The 15,569-nt window shown below is 38.0% G+C and overlaps 1 protein-coding gene and 1 non-coding gene across 3 annotated transcripts; both read left to right on the top strand.

Annotated features, from left to right (window-relative positions):
• Positions 1–1,368: 1,368 nt before the first annotated feature.
• Positions 1,369–1,475, top strand: LOC141602816 (small nucleolar RNA R71). The gene has a single exon (XR_012524724.1). It is a non-coding gene; the product is annotated as a small nucleolar RNA R71 (small nucleolar RNA).
• A 9,475-nt stretch (positions 1,476–10,950) lies between these two features.
• On the top strand, positions 10,951–15,363 carry LOC141600100 (serine/threonine-protein kinase STY13-like). 2 transcript variants are annotated; one of them, XM_074420286.1, is made up of 3 exons: positions 10,951–11,213; positions 11,557–12,520; positions 14,690–15,363. In XM_074420286.1, the coding sequence occupies exons 2-3, from the start codon at positions 11,628–11,630 to the stop codon at positions 15,027–15,029; spliced, it is 1,233 nt and encodes a 410-aa protein (XP_074276387.1). In that variant the 5' UTR covers positions 10,951–11,213; positions 11,557–11,627; the 3' UTR covers positions 15,030–15,363. The 2 variants fall into 2 exon arrangements, with proteins under 2 accessions (XP_074276387.1, XP_074276388.1); XM_074420287.1 differs by having other exon boundaries at positions 10,965–11,213; positions 11,571–12,520.
• The last annotated feature ends 206 nt before the right edge of the window (positions 15,364–15,569 follow it).

The raw sequence follows: 15,569 nt of genomic DNA, 5'->3' as shown, positions 1-15,569 counted from the left end.
ACACTCACACTAGCCCCTAGATCACATAAGGCTTTGTTGATCGTTGTGTTGCCAATGGTACACGGTATTGAGAAGCTTCCCGGATCCTTTAACTTTGGAGGTGAACTCCCTTGAAGTATTGCACTACTCACCTTAGTGAAGGCGATAGTCTCAAGTTTCCGGATCGACTTCTTCTTTGTGAGGATATCTTTCATGTACTTTGCATAGGCCGGAACGTGATTGATTAATTCCGTGAAAGGAATTGAGACTTCTAAGTTCTTCACAATTTCCATGAACTTTCCAAGTTGATCATCAAATTTGGGCTTGGCTTGACGACTTGGAAAAGGAAGTCTAACCACAATGGGCTCCTTCTCTTTGGCTTTGTCTTCATTTTTCTTTGAACTTTCTTCTTTTGATGATTCCCCTTCTTTGGGACTTTGCACAACAACTTCATTTTCACTAGCTTTCACAACTTCATTCTCAACTTACTCCTTTGGTGCTTCATATCTTGTACCACTTCTCAAGTGAATGGCACTAACCGTTTCATGTCTAGGGGGATTACTTTGAGGTGGTAATTGCCCCTTTTGTCTTTGTGAGCTTGAAGATGCTAGTTGAGTCAATTGTGTTTCCAACATCTTGGTGTGAGCTAGAATGTTGTTGATGGTGGTGTCTTTTGCTTGGCTATCTTTTTGCATTTGAGTGAAAAATTCTTGTTGATTCTTTTGCATTTGGAGGACCGCTTTTTGGACATCAAAACCTTGGTCATTTTGGTGATTGTATGGATTTTGATTTTGGTAACCTTGGTTTTGATTGTAAAAGGGTCTTTGATTTTGATTTCTCATGGGTGGTGGAGTGTATGTTGTTTGAGGGTTTTGAACATTTTGGCTTTTGTATGAGAGATTTGGATGGAACTTGGTGTTTTCATTGTAAAAATTTGAATAAGGGGTACCACTTTTGTAAGCTTGGAAAGCATTAACTTGTTCGGTTGTTCCCCTACATTCACTTGAGTCATGACCCAAGGTTCCACAATTCTCACATATCCCGCTTGGGATTGATGAGGATGCCGTCATGGCATTGACATGATGCTTTGATGTTTTTGATTTTTCCTCAAGCCTAGCCATAGCTTGTTCAAACTTCAAGTTGATTGTGTCAATGTGAGCACTAAGTTGAGCACCTAATTGAGTAACGGTGTCCACTTCATACTTTCCTCCTCTAGTAGCCTTGCGAGGCCTACTATATTGTGAATTATGGACCGCCATTTCCTCAATCTTGTTCCATGTTTGATTGTCATCAACTTCGGTGAACATTCCATTTGATCCCATATTGAGAATGTTCCTTGAATCTTCATATAAACCATTCCAAAATTGTTGCACTAAAAACCATTCGCTAAGTCCATGGTGAGGACATGAGCGACAAATACCTTTGAACCGCTCCCAAGCTTCATACAAAGATTCTTCATCCCTTTGCTTAAAACCCGTAATTTGAGCTCTTAGCATGTTAGTCTTTTCCGGTGGGTAGAATTTTTGTAGAAAGCTAGAGCTAGCTTTTTCCAAGAATCTATTCCAAGGGTGGCCTTATCAAGGCCCTTCAACCATTGCTTTGCGGTGCCGATTAACGAAAAAGGAAATAAGACCCATCTTATTTGGTCTTGAGTCACGCCCGTTTGAGAGATAGCTTCACAATAATCGCAAAAGGTTTCCATATGAGAATGAGGGTCCTCACTAGGCATTCCCCCGAATTGGCTCCTCTCAACTAGTTGGATGAAGGCGGACTTGGCAATAAAGTTTCCGGTGAGATGTTGTGGTGTAGGAGTACCATTTGGTAGATCCTCCTCGGTGGGTATAGAGTGTGACGAGAATTTAGGCATTGTAGGTGGATTTTGTGTGGTATTGTTTAATGGGTTCTCTTCTCCTTCTATTGCGAAAGGATTGACAAACTCACTAGTGGGTTGAACAACTTCACCAACACCTCCCAAATTCCTCCTAACAAGTCTCCTATTATTCGTCAAGGTTCTTTCGATTTCAAGGTCAAAAGGTAACAAATTTCTTTGTAACCTTCTAGACATGCAAAATATCAAACAACTCGAAAACAATTAGAACAAACCTTGAGGAGTTTTACTTCCCCAAGGTGAAAAAGACACAACTAAAAACAATAAAAGAAATCTTAAATCAATTAAACACCGTCCCCGGCAACGGCGCCATTTTTGATCGGATCCATTTGGTGTTCACAATTAAGCATATGTGGTCGTTGGTCAATGGTCGATACAAAACACAATTTATACTCCACGAGCAACTCTACAATTAGTAAAGAGGCAAGTAAAGGTCGGATCCCAAGGGACGGGTATTGAAATGAGAATTCTATTGTAACTAGTAGTGTCTAGGGGTGTCACAAATTTGGTTGATGTAGAAGGTTACTAAACTAAAATAACAATGAAGATAAACTAGCAAGATGAATAAAATAAGGGGTGTAAACAATTGATTAAAGGCACTAGGGTGTCATGGGTTCATAGGGGATTCATGGGATATGATCATACAAACATGTTCTCAAATTATAAGCAAGCAATTATTGTTGTGATGGATTGAGCTGGGTTATATCTTACAATCCTAGTAAAGTTTGGGTCCCGGAGCCGAATCGATTAGATTGTACAACACCTACAAGTCGACTTAATCTTTCCTACTCAACACATGCATGGTCTAACAAGACTCGAGTTGGGTTATGTCTTACAAGTCAAGTTGAAAGGATAGAAGATGATAGTAAATACAAGGATTCATAGGCTTAGCATTTCATCAAATATAACATGTGCATGTATTAAGATCAAAACAAGCAAGCAAATAAGATATGAAAGCACATTAATTTAAGCATGAATCATTCCCCATGTTGGTTTCCCCTAATCACCCATTAAACCCTAGCTAAGAGACTACTCACTCATTATCATATTGATCATGCTAGAAAGGTTGTCAATCATACTAACATAATGAAACATGATGAATAAATGAAAGTAATTAGCAATAATTAAAAAGGGATTAAGAGATTATACCTACTAATGATTCCAATAATAAAGATGCAAAGAATAATAGAAGAACTTGATGATTGATGGAAGGTTGTCAATCTCCCAATAAACCCAATAATCTTCTAATTACCCAAAATAAAGGAAGAACAAGAGAGAGATTAAAGAACTAAAACTTGAATTAAAACTTGAGTAATATTTGATTACAATATTGAAGAGAGATTTGATTTATATTAACTACACTAATTATTGATAAGAAGAACATGCTCCTCTAATTAGACTAATGGGGTATTTATAGTGAAAATTAGGGAGGATGCATTAGGGTTAACTGAGGGCTAAACTAGTAATTACACTTTTTAAGTTGAGCAAGGAGACTCCGGTATTGTCCGAGAGAAGGGCTTCTCTTATCGTGGCTTGAAGAACGAAAACGTGTTGTACTGAAATCCGTGCGGATGGGAGTCGGGACGGCCGGATCTGGGCTGGAGAATCCGAGCGGATTCTTGGTCAAGACGCTCGGATTGGCGAGGTGGAATCCGAGCGGATTCCTTTGAGGGACGCTCGGATTGGCGAGGGCGGACGGACGGATTGTGTACAATCCGTTCGGATTGTCTGGCAGCAGCTTTTCTTCTTCTTTTCTTCATGAATTCCTTGGGGATTTCCTTGGGGACTCAAGGATCCTTTTCTCAACAATGCTCTTCTACTATAATATGTACAAAGGCCTTCTAGTCTTGTCTCTCCTTGATGCTTGGTCATTGAATACAATCAATTTAGCCTCGTTTTGCCATGAAAATGCAAGATTCTTACTCCTTTCCTACCAAGGGATCAAAATCTCAAAGAATATGCAAAACAAAGAACTAAAGATAAGAAATGACCCAAATAGGCACTAAAAAGCATGGAAACAATGGTAATTCGGGGGCTAAATATGCGCCAATTATGGTCGCATCAACTGGCAGCGGAATATAACTGTTTATTTTTGGTTTTTGTATGATATTGGACGAAAATTTAAAGGATATGACGTGAATAAACTCTCCTCCCTCGCAAGGAACTCAATATTACACACGACTCGGTTGTATGACTCTCACCTCGCAAGGATTGACTCACACTCAAATCTCTCCCTCGTAAGAAATAAATAGGAAAGTTATAACTCGCAAGCAATAAGCACACGACAAGAAATACTTGTATTAATTTTGAAACTTGGATGAATAAAACTGATTACAATGACCCCTATTTATATTTAAATAAACCGACTTTTAACACTCCTTAAACTGACCGAAATACCTTTCCTAAACTCGACTAAGACAACTTATAGAAACTGACTCTATGATGGCAAAATTGCCTTATTACAAACTTGCTAAGATTAGGAAATAAACAATACTACCTTAAATTTATTAGCTAAATAAAATAAGGAAACTAAGATGATCATATAATCACCACCAACTATTACACGGTTTTGGAAACCGTTTGCAATAGCTCCAATTCCTTGCGCTTTAAGTAACTTGACGACCAAGTAATAGCAGCGTGTTGACCAGCAGCGTGTTGACCATCCTTGGAAACCGTGTTGCCAGCTCCTAATCATTATTCTCCCATGTTATCGTTTCACTAAACTAGAGCTTATTTTAATCCTTCAAAATATTTGGGACACATTTCGACTTCATTTTCATTGTACTCTAATGCTCTCGCATCACTAATTTTATAACCTCTTGTAAGTTTAAATAGCTAATTACCTCCGCCTCATAATATACACACATACCGTAGCAATTTTAGTCAATTAACTATTAATTACTAAATTCCATCTTACATTTATTAATTAATAAATTCCCTTGGCCCGAGTTCGTAACTCGCCATCAAATAATACATTCACTTGACTAATTAAATGTCAATTTTACAAGGAACTTAATTAAATTGTATCCTATACAAATAATCAGTTTTTCCATTTGAGCATTATCCTATAGGTGTGACCAAAAGGGATCAGTTGACCATCGCCGTCAAACGACAGTAACGTCAAAGTCTAGTCAGCTGAGCGTTACCGATATACGTTGATCAACTAACAAGTATAAAATAAATCCCTGATATTCCTTTTACAAGATTTATTATGTAAACGCACTATTGAGAAGGACATCTACTCCAACAGAAGGTTGGTAGTGTGGATGTTCTTGGCTATTATATGAAACGTTCTTACATAAGCTATCAATGTCCGGTTCTGACATAAGCTTCTCAAAGAAAGCAGATGATCCAACAATTGAACAAGTTTAAATTATAAGCAAAGGCAATAACAACAATCCATGATACAACACTTGAACGGGCACGTTGTGGAATGCGGAATTTGCGAGTAAAAGGAACCAAGGATTTGGGAAAGTATCTGGGGTTACCAACTGAGTTACAAGGATCGAAGAGGGAACTTTTCAGAGGACTTATTGATATTGTTATGAAGCGAATCTCTTCATGGAATGGGATCTTCTTGACTTCAGCGGGAAGGTTAACTCTAATCACATCTGTCCTATCAAATATCTCTAATTACTTTCTATCGGTTTTCAAAATACCGGTAAGTGTGACTAATAAGATTAATTCTTTATTATCACATTTTTGGTGGGCGGGTGTTAGATTGGGGAGAACGATCCATTGGTGTAGTCAGAAGTTTCTTAGTTTACCGAAAAGGGAGGGCGGCCTTGGCATTAGGAATATTGAGTGTCTTAATCAAGCAATGCTAGGGAAGCATGCATGGAGAATTATATCTGGTGATCAATCTTTCTTTGCACGCATTTTTCGGAAAAAATTATTGGGAGAAGAAGTTTTGAAGGATGATTGGGTAATTCAAAATGGTAACAACTTATCATGGGGTGCTAGAAGTATTCTTCATGGTCTGATTTTTGTGCGAAACCAAATCGGGTGGAAACCGGGTTTGGATTCTGAGATGAATGTATGGACTAACAAATGGGTGAATGGAGATTATCCGGAACCAAAGGATGATTGTCTGGGAATTGACCGTGTTGGGCTTCAGTACTTGATGGTTAAGGACTTGCAGATAAATGGTCCGGGCGGGGAAATAAAATGGAATGAAGATCTTCTCCATACTTTCTTGGTGGATGATAGTGTAAAAGCTATTCTAGCTAAGCCCATTTGTCGATCACAAACATCAGATGAAGTTTATTGGTTACATAATAGTGATGGCCAATATAGTGTTAAGAGTGGTTATGGGATCCTCTTTCATAATTTTATGTTAAGGAGAGGATCAGTGAAGGATAAGGAACGGCTCAGTCGTGTTGGGTTGAATTTTTGTAGACAAAAATTATGGAAGTTGCCGGGGCCACCAACCTGGAAAATTCTACTTTGGAGGATTCTTACTAATACTCTCTCTGTGGGTATTAATTTCGTGAAGCGGAATATTGAGATTGATCCAAGTTGTAAGCTTTGTAAAGGGAGAGAGATGGCAATAGAATCTATGGAGCACTTATTTAGGGACTGTCCTGTGTCCCGAAGATTGTGGGCAGGTTCTGAACTTGGCATTCGCACGAATCAGACTTCTTTTTTGCAAATTGACTCCTGGATTATTGATTGGATGGTATACCTGGAAAAATCGGCGGAGCGTGAGGAACAACAAATCCGGTTTCTTGCCACACTTTGGTGCATATGGAGTACACGCAATCAAATTCTTTTCCAAGGTGCGGATTTTCATCCTTTAATGTTTTTTAACCATTGGTCACAAATTGTAAGTACTGGGATTCAAGCTATTAAGGAAGTAAAAAAGGGTGCTTGTGCCTTGGAAGGAAACTCAACATCTTTAGCAAGGGATAACGCTAATTGGGTTCGTAATAGTAATCCAATTTGTGTCGTGGGTCGGATTGGTGATTGTCGTTATGTGCGAGTGATGGTGGATGCGGGTTGGAAGGGTTTTGACAAGGCAGGTGTGGGGTGGATTGCTATGTCTGAAAATGGTTACATTTTCCATAGCATGGAAAAGAAAATTATGGCGGAATCTGCTTTGCAAGCTGAAGGTCTTGGTGTGCTCTTAGTGCTTCGATGGGCTTGTGAAAGGGGTTTGCGTCATTTGGAGATTTCATCGGATTGCTTATCTTTGATTTTGCAGCTTGCAGGATTGGAGAGACGTCACCTTATTATAAAGACTATCTTAGAGGAGATTGCTGATTGTTTTTCTTATTTTCATTGCTTAGCTTTTAGTTATGTCCCTAGGCTTTTAAATCACAATGCCCATCGTCTTGCATGTAAGGCGATGGATAGTTAGGTAAACCTTTATTTACAGCTGCCAAAAAAAAAAAAAAAAAAAAAAAACAATCCATGATAATTTTGCTGAAGCTTATAAAGATTAATCAACTGGTCCAGCCCAACAACAGCTCCAAACTATAATAATGCACTTAGATGTGAGCAAAAAAATTAGACGATCCAGCGTGAATTGTTTAAACTTCTCTATTGTATAATATATTTGCGGTTTCTTTGTACCTGATTGCTGTAGTACAATTGTAATTGTTGTAATACAATTGTTGTAGTGGTAATTAGATGTATTGTATGTTTGTTGTAGGCATTAGATTTGTCGAGGAACACTTCTAGTACTGCTTGTTAGGCAAGATTTGTGAAGCTTTGCTGAAAAGGTAGGGATATAACCACTTAATCTGTAATTTATTGTTATGTACATAATTGTTATTTAAGACGGTTGATAAGATGACTATAGTTGCTGCTTAATGCATGAGAAGGTTTAAGCATATTATTGTTATTATTGTTATGATTGTGATTGTGGCCAAGGTGATGATGAGGCACGGTGTTCGGGGAGTTGTGCCAATGTGTTGAGACGATACGGTGTTAAGAGAGTTGTACCATGGTGATGTGGGCAAAATGTTCAGGGAGTTGTGCCATGTCACGAGAGTGGGCGCGATGTTAAGGGAGTTGCGCTATTGGTGACCAGTTGGCTCGTATAAGACGGGAGACCGGATACCTTGTTGCTTTGTATATTTATTTATCCTGTTGTATCTTCTGTTATGTGTATGCTGTCGATGTTCTTACATCCTTATACTGTTGTCTTTCCCTACTCAGCCCTTGGTTAACAAAGTGTGTGTCTTCTGTCAAAATTGTCACCTAACCTTTTCTATTGGTGACTTGTTATGATCCAATTGATATTCCCGATTGAATGGGGAGCAGTTAAGTTAGCAGGTACAGATTAGTTGTTGTTGCTGTGTGCTGCGATGGGGCCGGGACGTGTGTTGCAGAGTTGGATCGAGTCTAGTGGTTGTCACGTTTCCCTTAGCTAGTTGTCAGACATTGATATTTTATTTGGTTCAGTTGTAAACTCTCAATTAACGATTAGCTGGTTTAAACTATACATTATTCAGTTTGAGATAGTCTTATCAGTATTGATGTAATTTATTTTTAAAGTAGCTTTGTATTATTAACTTTGTTATTCACTGTCTCGAGTAACCGAGATGGTAACGGCCTTATTTAGCTGGGAATGTCTTGCTAAAGGCTCCCGGTTAAATAGGGGTGTTATAGTGAATGGTGGTAAGAGATGGCGGTGGAGGGTCGATGTAGGGGGGTCAAGGATGGCGATGAAGGGTGGTCGGGGCTGGTGCATGGTGGTCGTCGGGGATGAGCGATGAGATGGACACAAATTGGCTTGATAATTTTATATCAATCGCCTAAAAGGTTAGATATGTGAGGGAGACAATTGAAACTAACTCGATGCACAACATTTAAAAATACACCAAATAGGTCGTAACACCATTGATACAATACCTCCGATTCTATATTATAGTAAATCCCTAATTGGTTTTCACTTAAAACTCACCGCCCTTAACCCATAATGGAGCAAAACATAGTCCCTCATATTCACTATTTTCTTCCCTATTTCCTAAACCGCATTATTCAGGTTTTCTTTTCCTTTCTTATTTTGGAAACTTTTACTCTTATTTTATTCATTCCTCTCTCCTATCACCAAACCCCACCCAACTCTTTTACCCATATTTTATTACTTTCCTTAATGTTTTGGCCCCACAATTCCTTATTTAACTACTAATTATTCATACCTCTCTCCTATCACCCAACACCACCGAACTCTTTTACTCTTATTTTATTCCTCACCTTAATACCCTTGCCCACAAACAAATGAAAGAAAATAGAGACTAGGAGGGAGCATGATTTTAGGTCTTTATGGAGTAGGACAAGTGGCTAATTTGCCCAAGTTGTCGAATGGTCGAATCGGTCGTGTTAAATATCGTCGACACTTTTACTAATTATCGTCGACAATTAACACATCTTTTCAATATTGCCCCCCATTAACTCCCTCTTGTCTCTCTCTCTCTCTCTCTCTTTCTCTTTCTCTCTCTCTCTCTAAAACAAAAAAAGATGGTTTTTCGGAAAAAAAATCGTAATTTAATTTACGAACTTTTCGATTAAAACGGTTTTAAACATATCGACTAATGACGGTAACAACGATCAAGTTAGTAACGATGTTCAAGAGATATGTTTACGTTTCAAGTTTATGATTTGACGAACGGATTAGCGATTATTGATCCCCGCGCCCAAACTAAATTAAGACGGAAATTAATAATATTTTTTTAAAAAAAATATGTCGAAAAAGGGCCTGGATGAAAAAAAATTTTGTCCAGACGGAAAATATTTTCGTCCGGGGAAAAAAAAAATTTCCACCTAGGTCTGGACGAAAAAAATTTCCTTCTGGATGAAGAATTTTTATCTCTGGACGAAAATTTTCTTCGTCTTGTTTTTCGTCCGGAAAAAAAATCATTTTCCGACTTAGATTAATTTTTTGCGCGGTAATCGATAATCGCTAATCCGTTCTAACAATAACGATTCTATTGTAAACCATCTAAATCTACTAACTAATTACAAAATTTTAAAAAATTAAACTAGTTTAGATTACTTGTCGTCGATTCCTTGAATTTGGTGGCGGAATTAAAGCTGTGGTGACGGAAATGTCGTACTTGAAAAAAAGATGTTACTATATGGGAGGTTTAGAGTGAGGGATAGATTAGGAAAGTCACGATATTTAGTAAACGTTTAGCAGGTTGGTGGTCAAAATAGTAGAAAATCAAGATCGAGGCCCGAATTCGGCGCTTAACTCGAGTAGTAGCTCCTCACATTTGCCCGGAAATTCATTTAATCAAATAAAAGATGTGTTAATAAAATTGTTGATAAAACGGAGAAATTACTTGTTATACGTGCGAATTAAGATCTCTGTAATTGTCTAATTATTGACGAATTATTTAGGTTTTGAGAGGGAGAGAAGTGAGATAATTTTTTTTTGTTTTTTGTTTTTCTACATGTTACCTTCGTGTTTTTCAATTTTTACATGATACCCCACGTTTTTCGAAAAAATTACTAGTGCCCCTAAATTTAATGAAAACCTCTCCAAAATACCCAAAATTGTGTAAGAAATGATAAAATTATGTACGAGATTTAATAAGTATGGAAGAAAAAAGATATTCTCTCGTGTACCCCTGAACTTTTTCGTTTTCTAAGATGTACCCCTCTTTTCTTGCAAAAAACCGTGACCGTCAATAACTCTTAGCTACAAGTTCAGAATACGATAATTTTTTTTTTTTTTCAAATCGACCGTCTTTAAGAGGTCTTCAGTTTGAAAAAGAATTCACCGACGTCTCAACTCGTAGTCGGGAATTATGGTCGGCCAAAGTTTATTCGTTAAAAAAGCTTTGACCGACCATAACTACCGGATACGAATTCAAAAAGCGATGAATTGTTTTTTCAAATTCAAGGCCTTATCGAGATAATTGGTTTAAAAAAATAAATTACCGTTTTCTGAACTCGTAATAGAGAATTATTGTCGGTCAAAGTTTTTTTCTAAGAAACGAGAACTACACCTTAGAAAATGAAAAAGTTAAAGACACACTAGAAAATATCAAAAAAAAAAAAATTTTGAAAAAGAGGGTGAGGAAGCAAGTAGCAAGTGGTAGTAGTACTTGGGTACTTGGTAGTCCTGCTTTACTGCTAGTTTAGTATACCAGTTGGTAGAGAGGAGGAGCGTAAACTTTAGTCCTCTTTGTTTTCCTCCCCTTTCTCTCTCTAGGTCGTCCTTTTCTTCTTCTTCTTCTTCATCACCCAATTTTCAATTAATTAAATCATAATTATCACCCTTCTCTTCATTTCACTTACAATTATCAAATTCCATATCTATTTCTCTTTCTCCTTCTTGTCTGGATATTTAATTTCACGTTTCGATTACCCTAATTTCATTTTCAGTTCCTAGGTATGATCCACTTAATAGGTTTCTTCTTGTTTTTCTTTAATTATTAATCGTAATTTTTTAGGGTTTATTTGTTGTGCTGTATATCTCTTTGTTGGATGATTAAGTATCAAGTGTGATTCATTTAATTGGGAGAAATTCAGAAACATCTAGGGTTTTGATTAATTCCTAATTTCAACAACTTCAAGTGGGGTTTGCTTTAATTTTGTTATTTATTTACGCTAACCCTAGACTAGATTCCTAGTTACTCAATTTTCTGCTGTTTGTTTGTTTTTCATTTTCATCTACACCTGTTGAATCATCATATAACTTATTTACTTTCTTCTTCTACAATCTTCATTGACAGCTTACTTACTATAGGGGTTACATTTGAGGTGGTTGATTGATTCTTTTTACCTTTGGGGCTGACGTGACAACATGTTGGAGACGTCGAAATTTACGGGTATCATAGGCATAAACAACCCCGATGGCCATTTTTACGACTTCTACCACAAGCTTGGTGAGAATTCCAACATGTCCATTGACAGCTTTGCAAGCTTGCAAGCTAGTAATGGCGGGGGTTCTGTTGCAATGTCTGTCGATAACAGCAGCGTGGCTTCTAACGATTCCCTTGCTCGTATGTTGGATCACCCAGGATTGAAACGCGTCAACAATAACTATTCCGATGCCGGGAGTGTTAATCATAAGGGAAGGGGTTCTCATAATTTAAGTGATGATGCACTTGCTCAAGCTCTTATGGATCCTAATTTCCCAACTCAAGGTCTCAAAAATTTTGAGGAGTGGACCATTGATTTGAGGAAGCTTTATATGGGTGATGCATTTGCTCAAGGTGCTTTTGGGAAGCTTTATAGAGGAACTTACGAAGGCGAGGAGGTTGCTATTAAAATTTTGGAGAGGCCCGAGAATGATCAGGAGAGGGCCAAGCTAATGGAGCAACAGTTTCAGCAAGAAGTTATGATGCTTGCCACTCTAAGGCATCCAAATATAGTCAGGTTTATCGGATCTTGTCGTAAACCCATGGTCTGGTGCATTGTTACTGAATATGCCAAGGGTGGTTCAGTTCGTCAGTTCTTGACAAAGAGGCATAACCGTTCAGTTCCTTTGAAATTAGCCGTTAAGCAAGCTCTAGATGTGGCTAGAGGGATGGAGTATGTCCATGGACTTGGATTGATTCACAGGGATTTAAAATCTGACAACCTTTTGATTTTTGCTGATAAGTCTATCAAAATTGCCGACTTTGGAGTTGCTAGGATCGAGGTCCAGACTGAAGGAATGACTCCAGAAACTGGCACTTACCGTTGGATGGCTCCGTAAGATTCTTTCTCTTCATTTATGTTTGTTTACGGTCTTTTTCACACTTCATGCTTTCATATATGCTGGATATCAAGCTTGTTCTTGCTTTAGTTTATTTGATTGTTTGAGCTGCATACTTCTACTACTATTACTACAGTATTTTCAACTTAGACTTCTTTGTATGGCATTTAGTTTTTTCCTTGTAACTAGAGTGTTTTATTTACAAGAAATGAAACAACCTCTACTTTTCTGTTTTAGATGGCTTCATAAAACTCATTATAGATAGCAGGTCTAGTTATTCTGTTGCAGATTAGTTTGTGGAGTCGGTCTTTGTGGGGGCTAAATGTTTTGACTGAAAGTTAATGTCATTTAGTTAATGTGTTCAACATTTATAGTTCACTTGCGTGCAGTTGTAAACGAGGTTTCATATTTAAAATCACCGTGCATACTGGCTGTTGTACGGTGGTAGTATTGCTAGCCAATTGTTTAAAGCTTTATGCAAGAAGGCTTTCTGTTAGTGTTTATGGTAGCTCCAATCAAATACTCTCTCTCTTCCAAATCTCATGTAACTTTCCTGTGATTTTGTATCAGTCTGACAGTGTTTAGGTTGCCGCGGGTGGAATGCTTAGGATAACGACCTAAAGACAGTGAATGGACATGTTTCCTTACTGTTTGTTTAATACTTCTTTTTAAGGTGGAAGAATCATCTTTTGCAAACCTAATGAACTTGCCATGTAGCCCTGCGTTGTGTTATTGCTCTGATTTAGTCAATGTAATTTATCAGTTCTAATATGCTTGCTGGAACCTAGGAGCATGCTCTTCCACCAACCTGGTTCAAATGAATTTTGTGGAAATTATTTAATTTTGTTAAAACAGTACGAGTATCTGCTTCTCTTCTCTTCATTTTTCTTGAGCGTGTTAATGGGAATTATAGTCTTATGTCTTAGACTCTAAAATTAACGTATTCAAATTCTCTCAAGTAGACTTGGCTCAACGCCTTAACCTACCCCAGCGGACCTGTACCGGAGTAAACCAGGATATGATACAAATCTCAGATTCAGTAGGTCATACTCGTGTTTTGCTGCGCTCGAACTCACCCTTACCCCTAAATGGTTGAATATAACACCCCTAAATTTCCCGAACGCAGAATGGTCCAACCCGATCCAAATGCAAAGATACTTGCATAACTTGACCCGCATCCACATGACCTGCACCCACAATAATGACCCCGTTTGACAAGTCTACTCATAATCATTTGTTGTAATGCTCGATGATTTGTTTCGTGTGGGCATATTCTTGCATTGTGTAATGGCTTGGGTGATTGGTAAGTAGTATCAAATATTCTGTTCAAATGAGGTGCTGGTTAGCTAACTGGAGAGGATAGGATCTGGTAGTATGACAAACTGTTTGGTGGTCTTTCTTGTGTAACGTAACTGTCGTATGATATTGTTTTGTCACAGTACCTATTTTGTGCTGTGTTCGTGTTGACCCCATTAGTGTCATGTTGGTGCTTGAAAAGTGTAAATATATTTATGTGACGTGGGATTAAAATAATTTAGAGTTAATTTAATAAATGCGTTAATCATGTCGGTTTCGTGTTTAGAGAGTTCAACCCAAACTCAACCCAATTAAATCTCGTGTCGTGGTCGTGTCAACCCACTTGCATAAGTGGGTCATTAAATCCGTTATTTCGTGTCGGGTTCGCGTCAATTTTTCGGGCCGCGTCATTGTTTGTCAACTCTAGATAGAACTGATTGAAGGCCAAATTAAGGAATGAGAGAGGGACTTAGTTTCTGCACTTGCAAATATTGGTAGATTTCTCTGCTCAAAGATCCAAATGAACAGATAATGGTTGTTAATGACTCGAGGAGATTTAAAATCTCAGGTAATGGTTGAGAGACACCTTGTATATTGCTTTCTGCTTTTTTTTTTTTTTTTTTTTTTTTTTTTTTTTTTTTCTATTTAGTTTTTTGGTGTAAAAAGAGTCGCAAGCACAATTTTGATAGTGATTTCAAATGTAGGTCATGAACTCATGATAACCACTCCTTATTTGACCACCTAAGCTAGTTGACTATGCTCTACTCTTTACACTCTTTATGTACAAATTTAGAAGACGACGTTGCTCCCTTTTCTTTCTACATGTTATTTGGAGGCCACTTGATCCTTGCATTCTTTGTCATTCCCAGGGAAATGATCCAGCATAGGCCCTACACACAAAAGGTCGACGTGTACAGTTTTGGAATTGTTCTGTGGGAACTGATAACGGGAATGCTCCCTTTCCAGAACATGACAGCTGTCCAGGCAGCATTTGCTGTCGTGAACAAGGGTGTCCGCCCAATAATCCCCCCAGATTGCCTGCCTGTTCTTGGTGAGATCATGTCTCGTTGTTGGGATCCAAACCCTGATGTGCGTCCGCCTTTCTCAGACGTTGTCAAGATGCTCGAGTTTGCAGAGACCGAGATCATGACCACTGTCCGCAAGGCGCGTTTCAGGTGCTGCATTGCTCAACCTATGACCTCTGATTAATGAATGGAGAGATTTCAGGAGAATTGGCAAAAGTGAAAGGTTGTTTCGGTTAACCGTGTAACTATGATAATTATCATTTTCTTACCTTTTAAGCTTAGAAAAAAAAGGTGGAAATATCAGGATATGGAAGAACTGCTGGGGTTTCTGCTTTTTTTTTTCTTTTTTTTTTGTTATGGTTCATTACGGAGTATAATTTAAATGAACATCTGTGATTTGCATTAGTAGGATGAGAGAAGATATGTGATCTGTATTTATACATGCGACCCTCTTTCTTTCATGTCAATTTTACTCAGTTATTTATTGATAAAGGAGGGAAATGCATTCATTGTTCTTATGGTCTGCCCTTTAGTTATGTAGGCCGTTTATGTCCAACTTTGTTATGTTGATCAATCGATTCATATACATTTAGGGGGCGTTTGGTTCGGAAAGGGGAAGGAAATGAAATCTAGAAAGGGAAAGAAAAGGAATGGAAAGGGATTACCCCAAATATCCTTAATTATTTGGTTGGATATTAAAGGGTAAGGGAATTGTCACTATGAA

The sequence above is a fragment of the Silene latifolia genome, chromosome 9, assembly GCF_048544455.1.
Source record: "Silene latifolia isolate original U9 population chromosome 9, ASM4854445v1, whole genome shotgun sequence".
In the NCBI taxonomy this organism is placed as follows: Eukaryota; Viridiplantae; Streptophyta; class Magnoliopsida; order Caryophyllales; family Caryophyllaceae; genus Silene; species Silene latifolia.
Note: the sequence above shows the minus strand (reverse complement) of the source record. Positions and strands in the feature narration are given on the sequence as shown.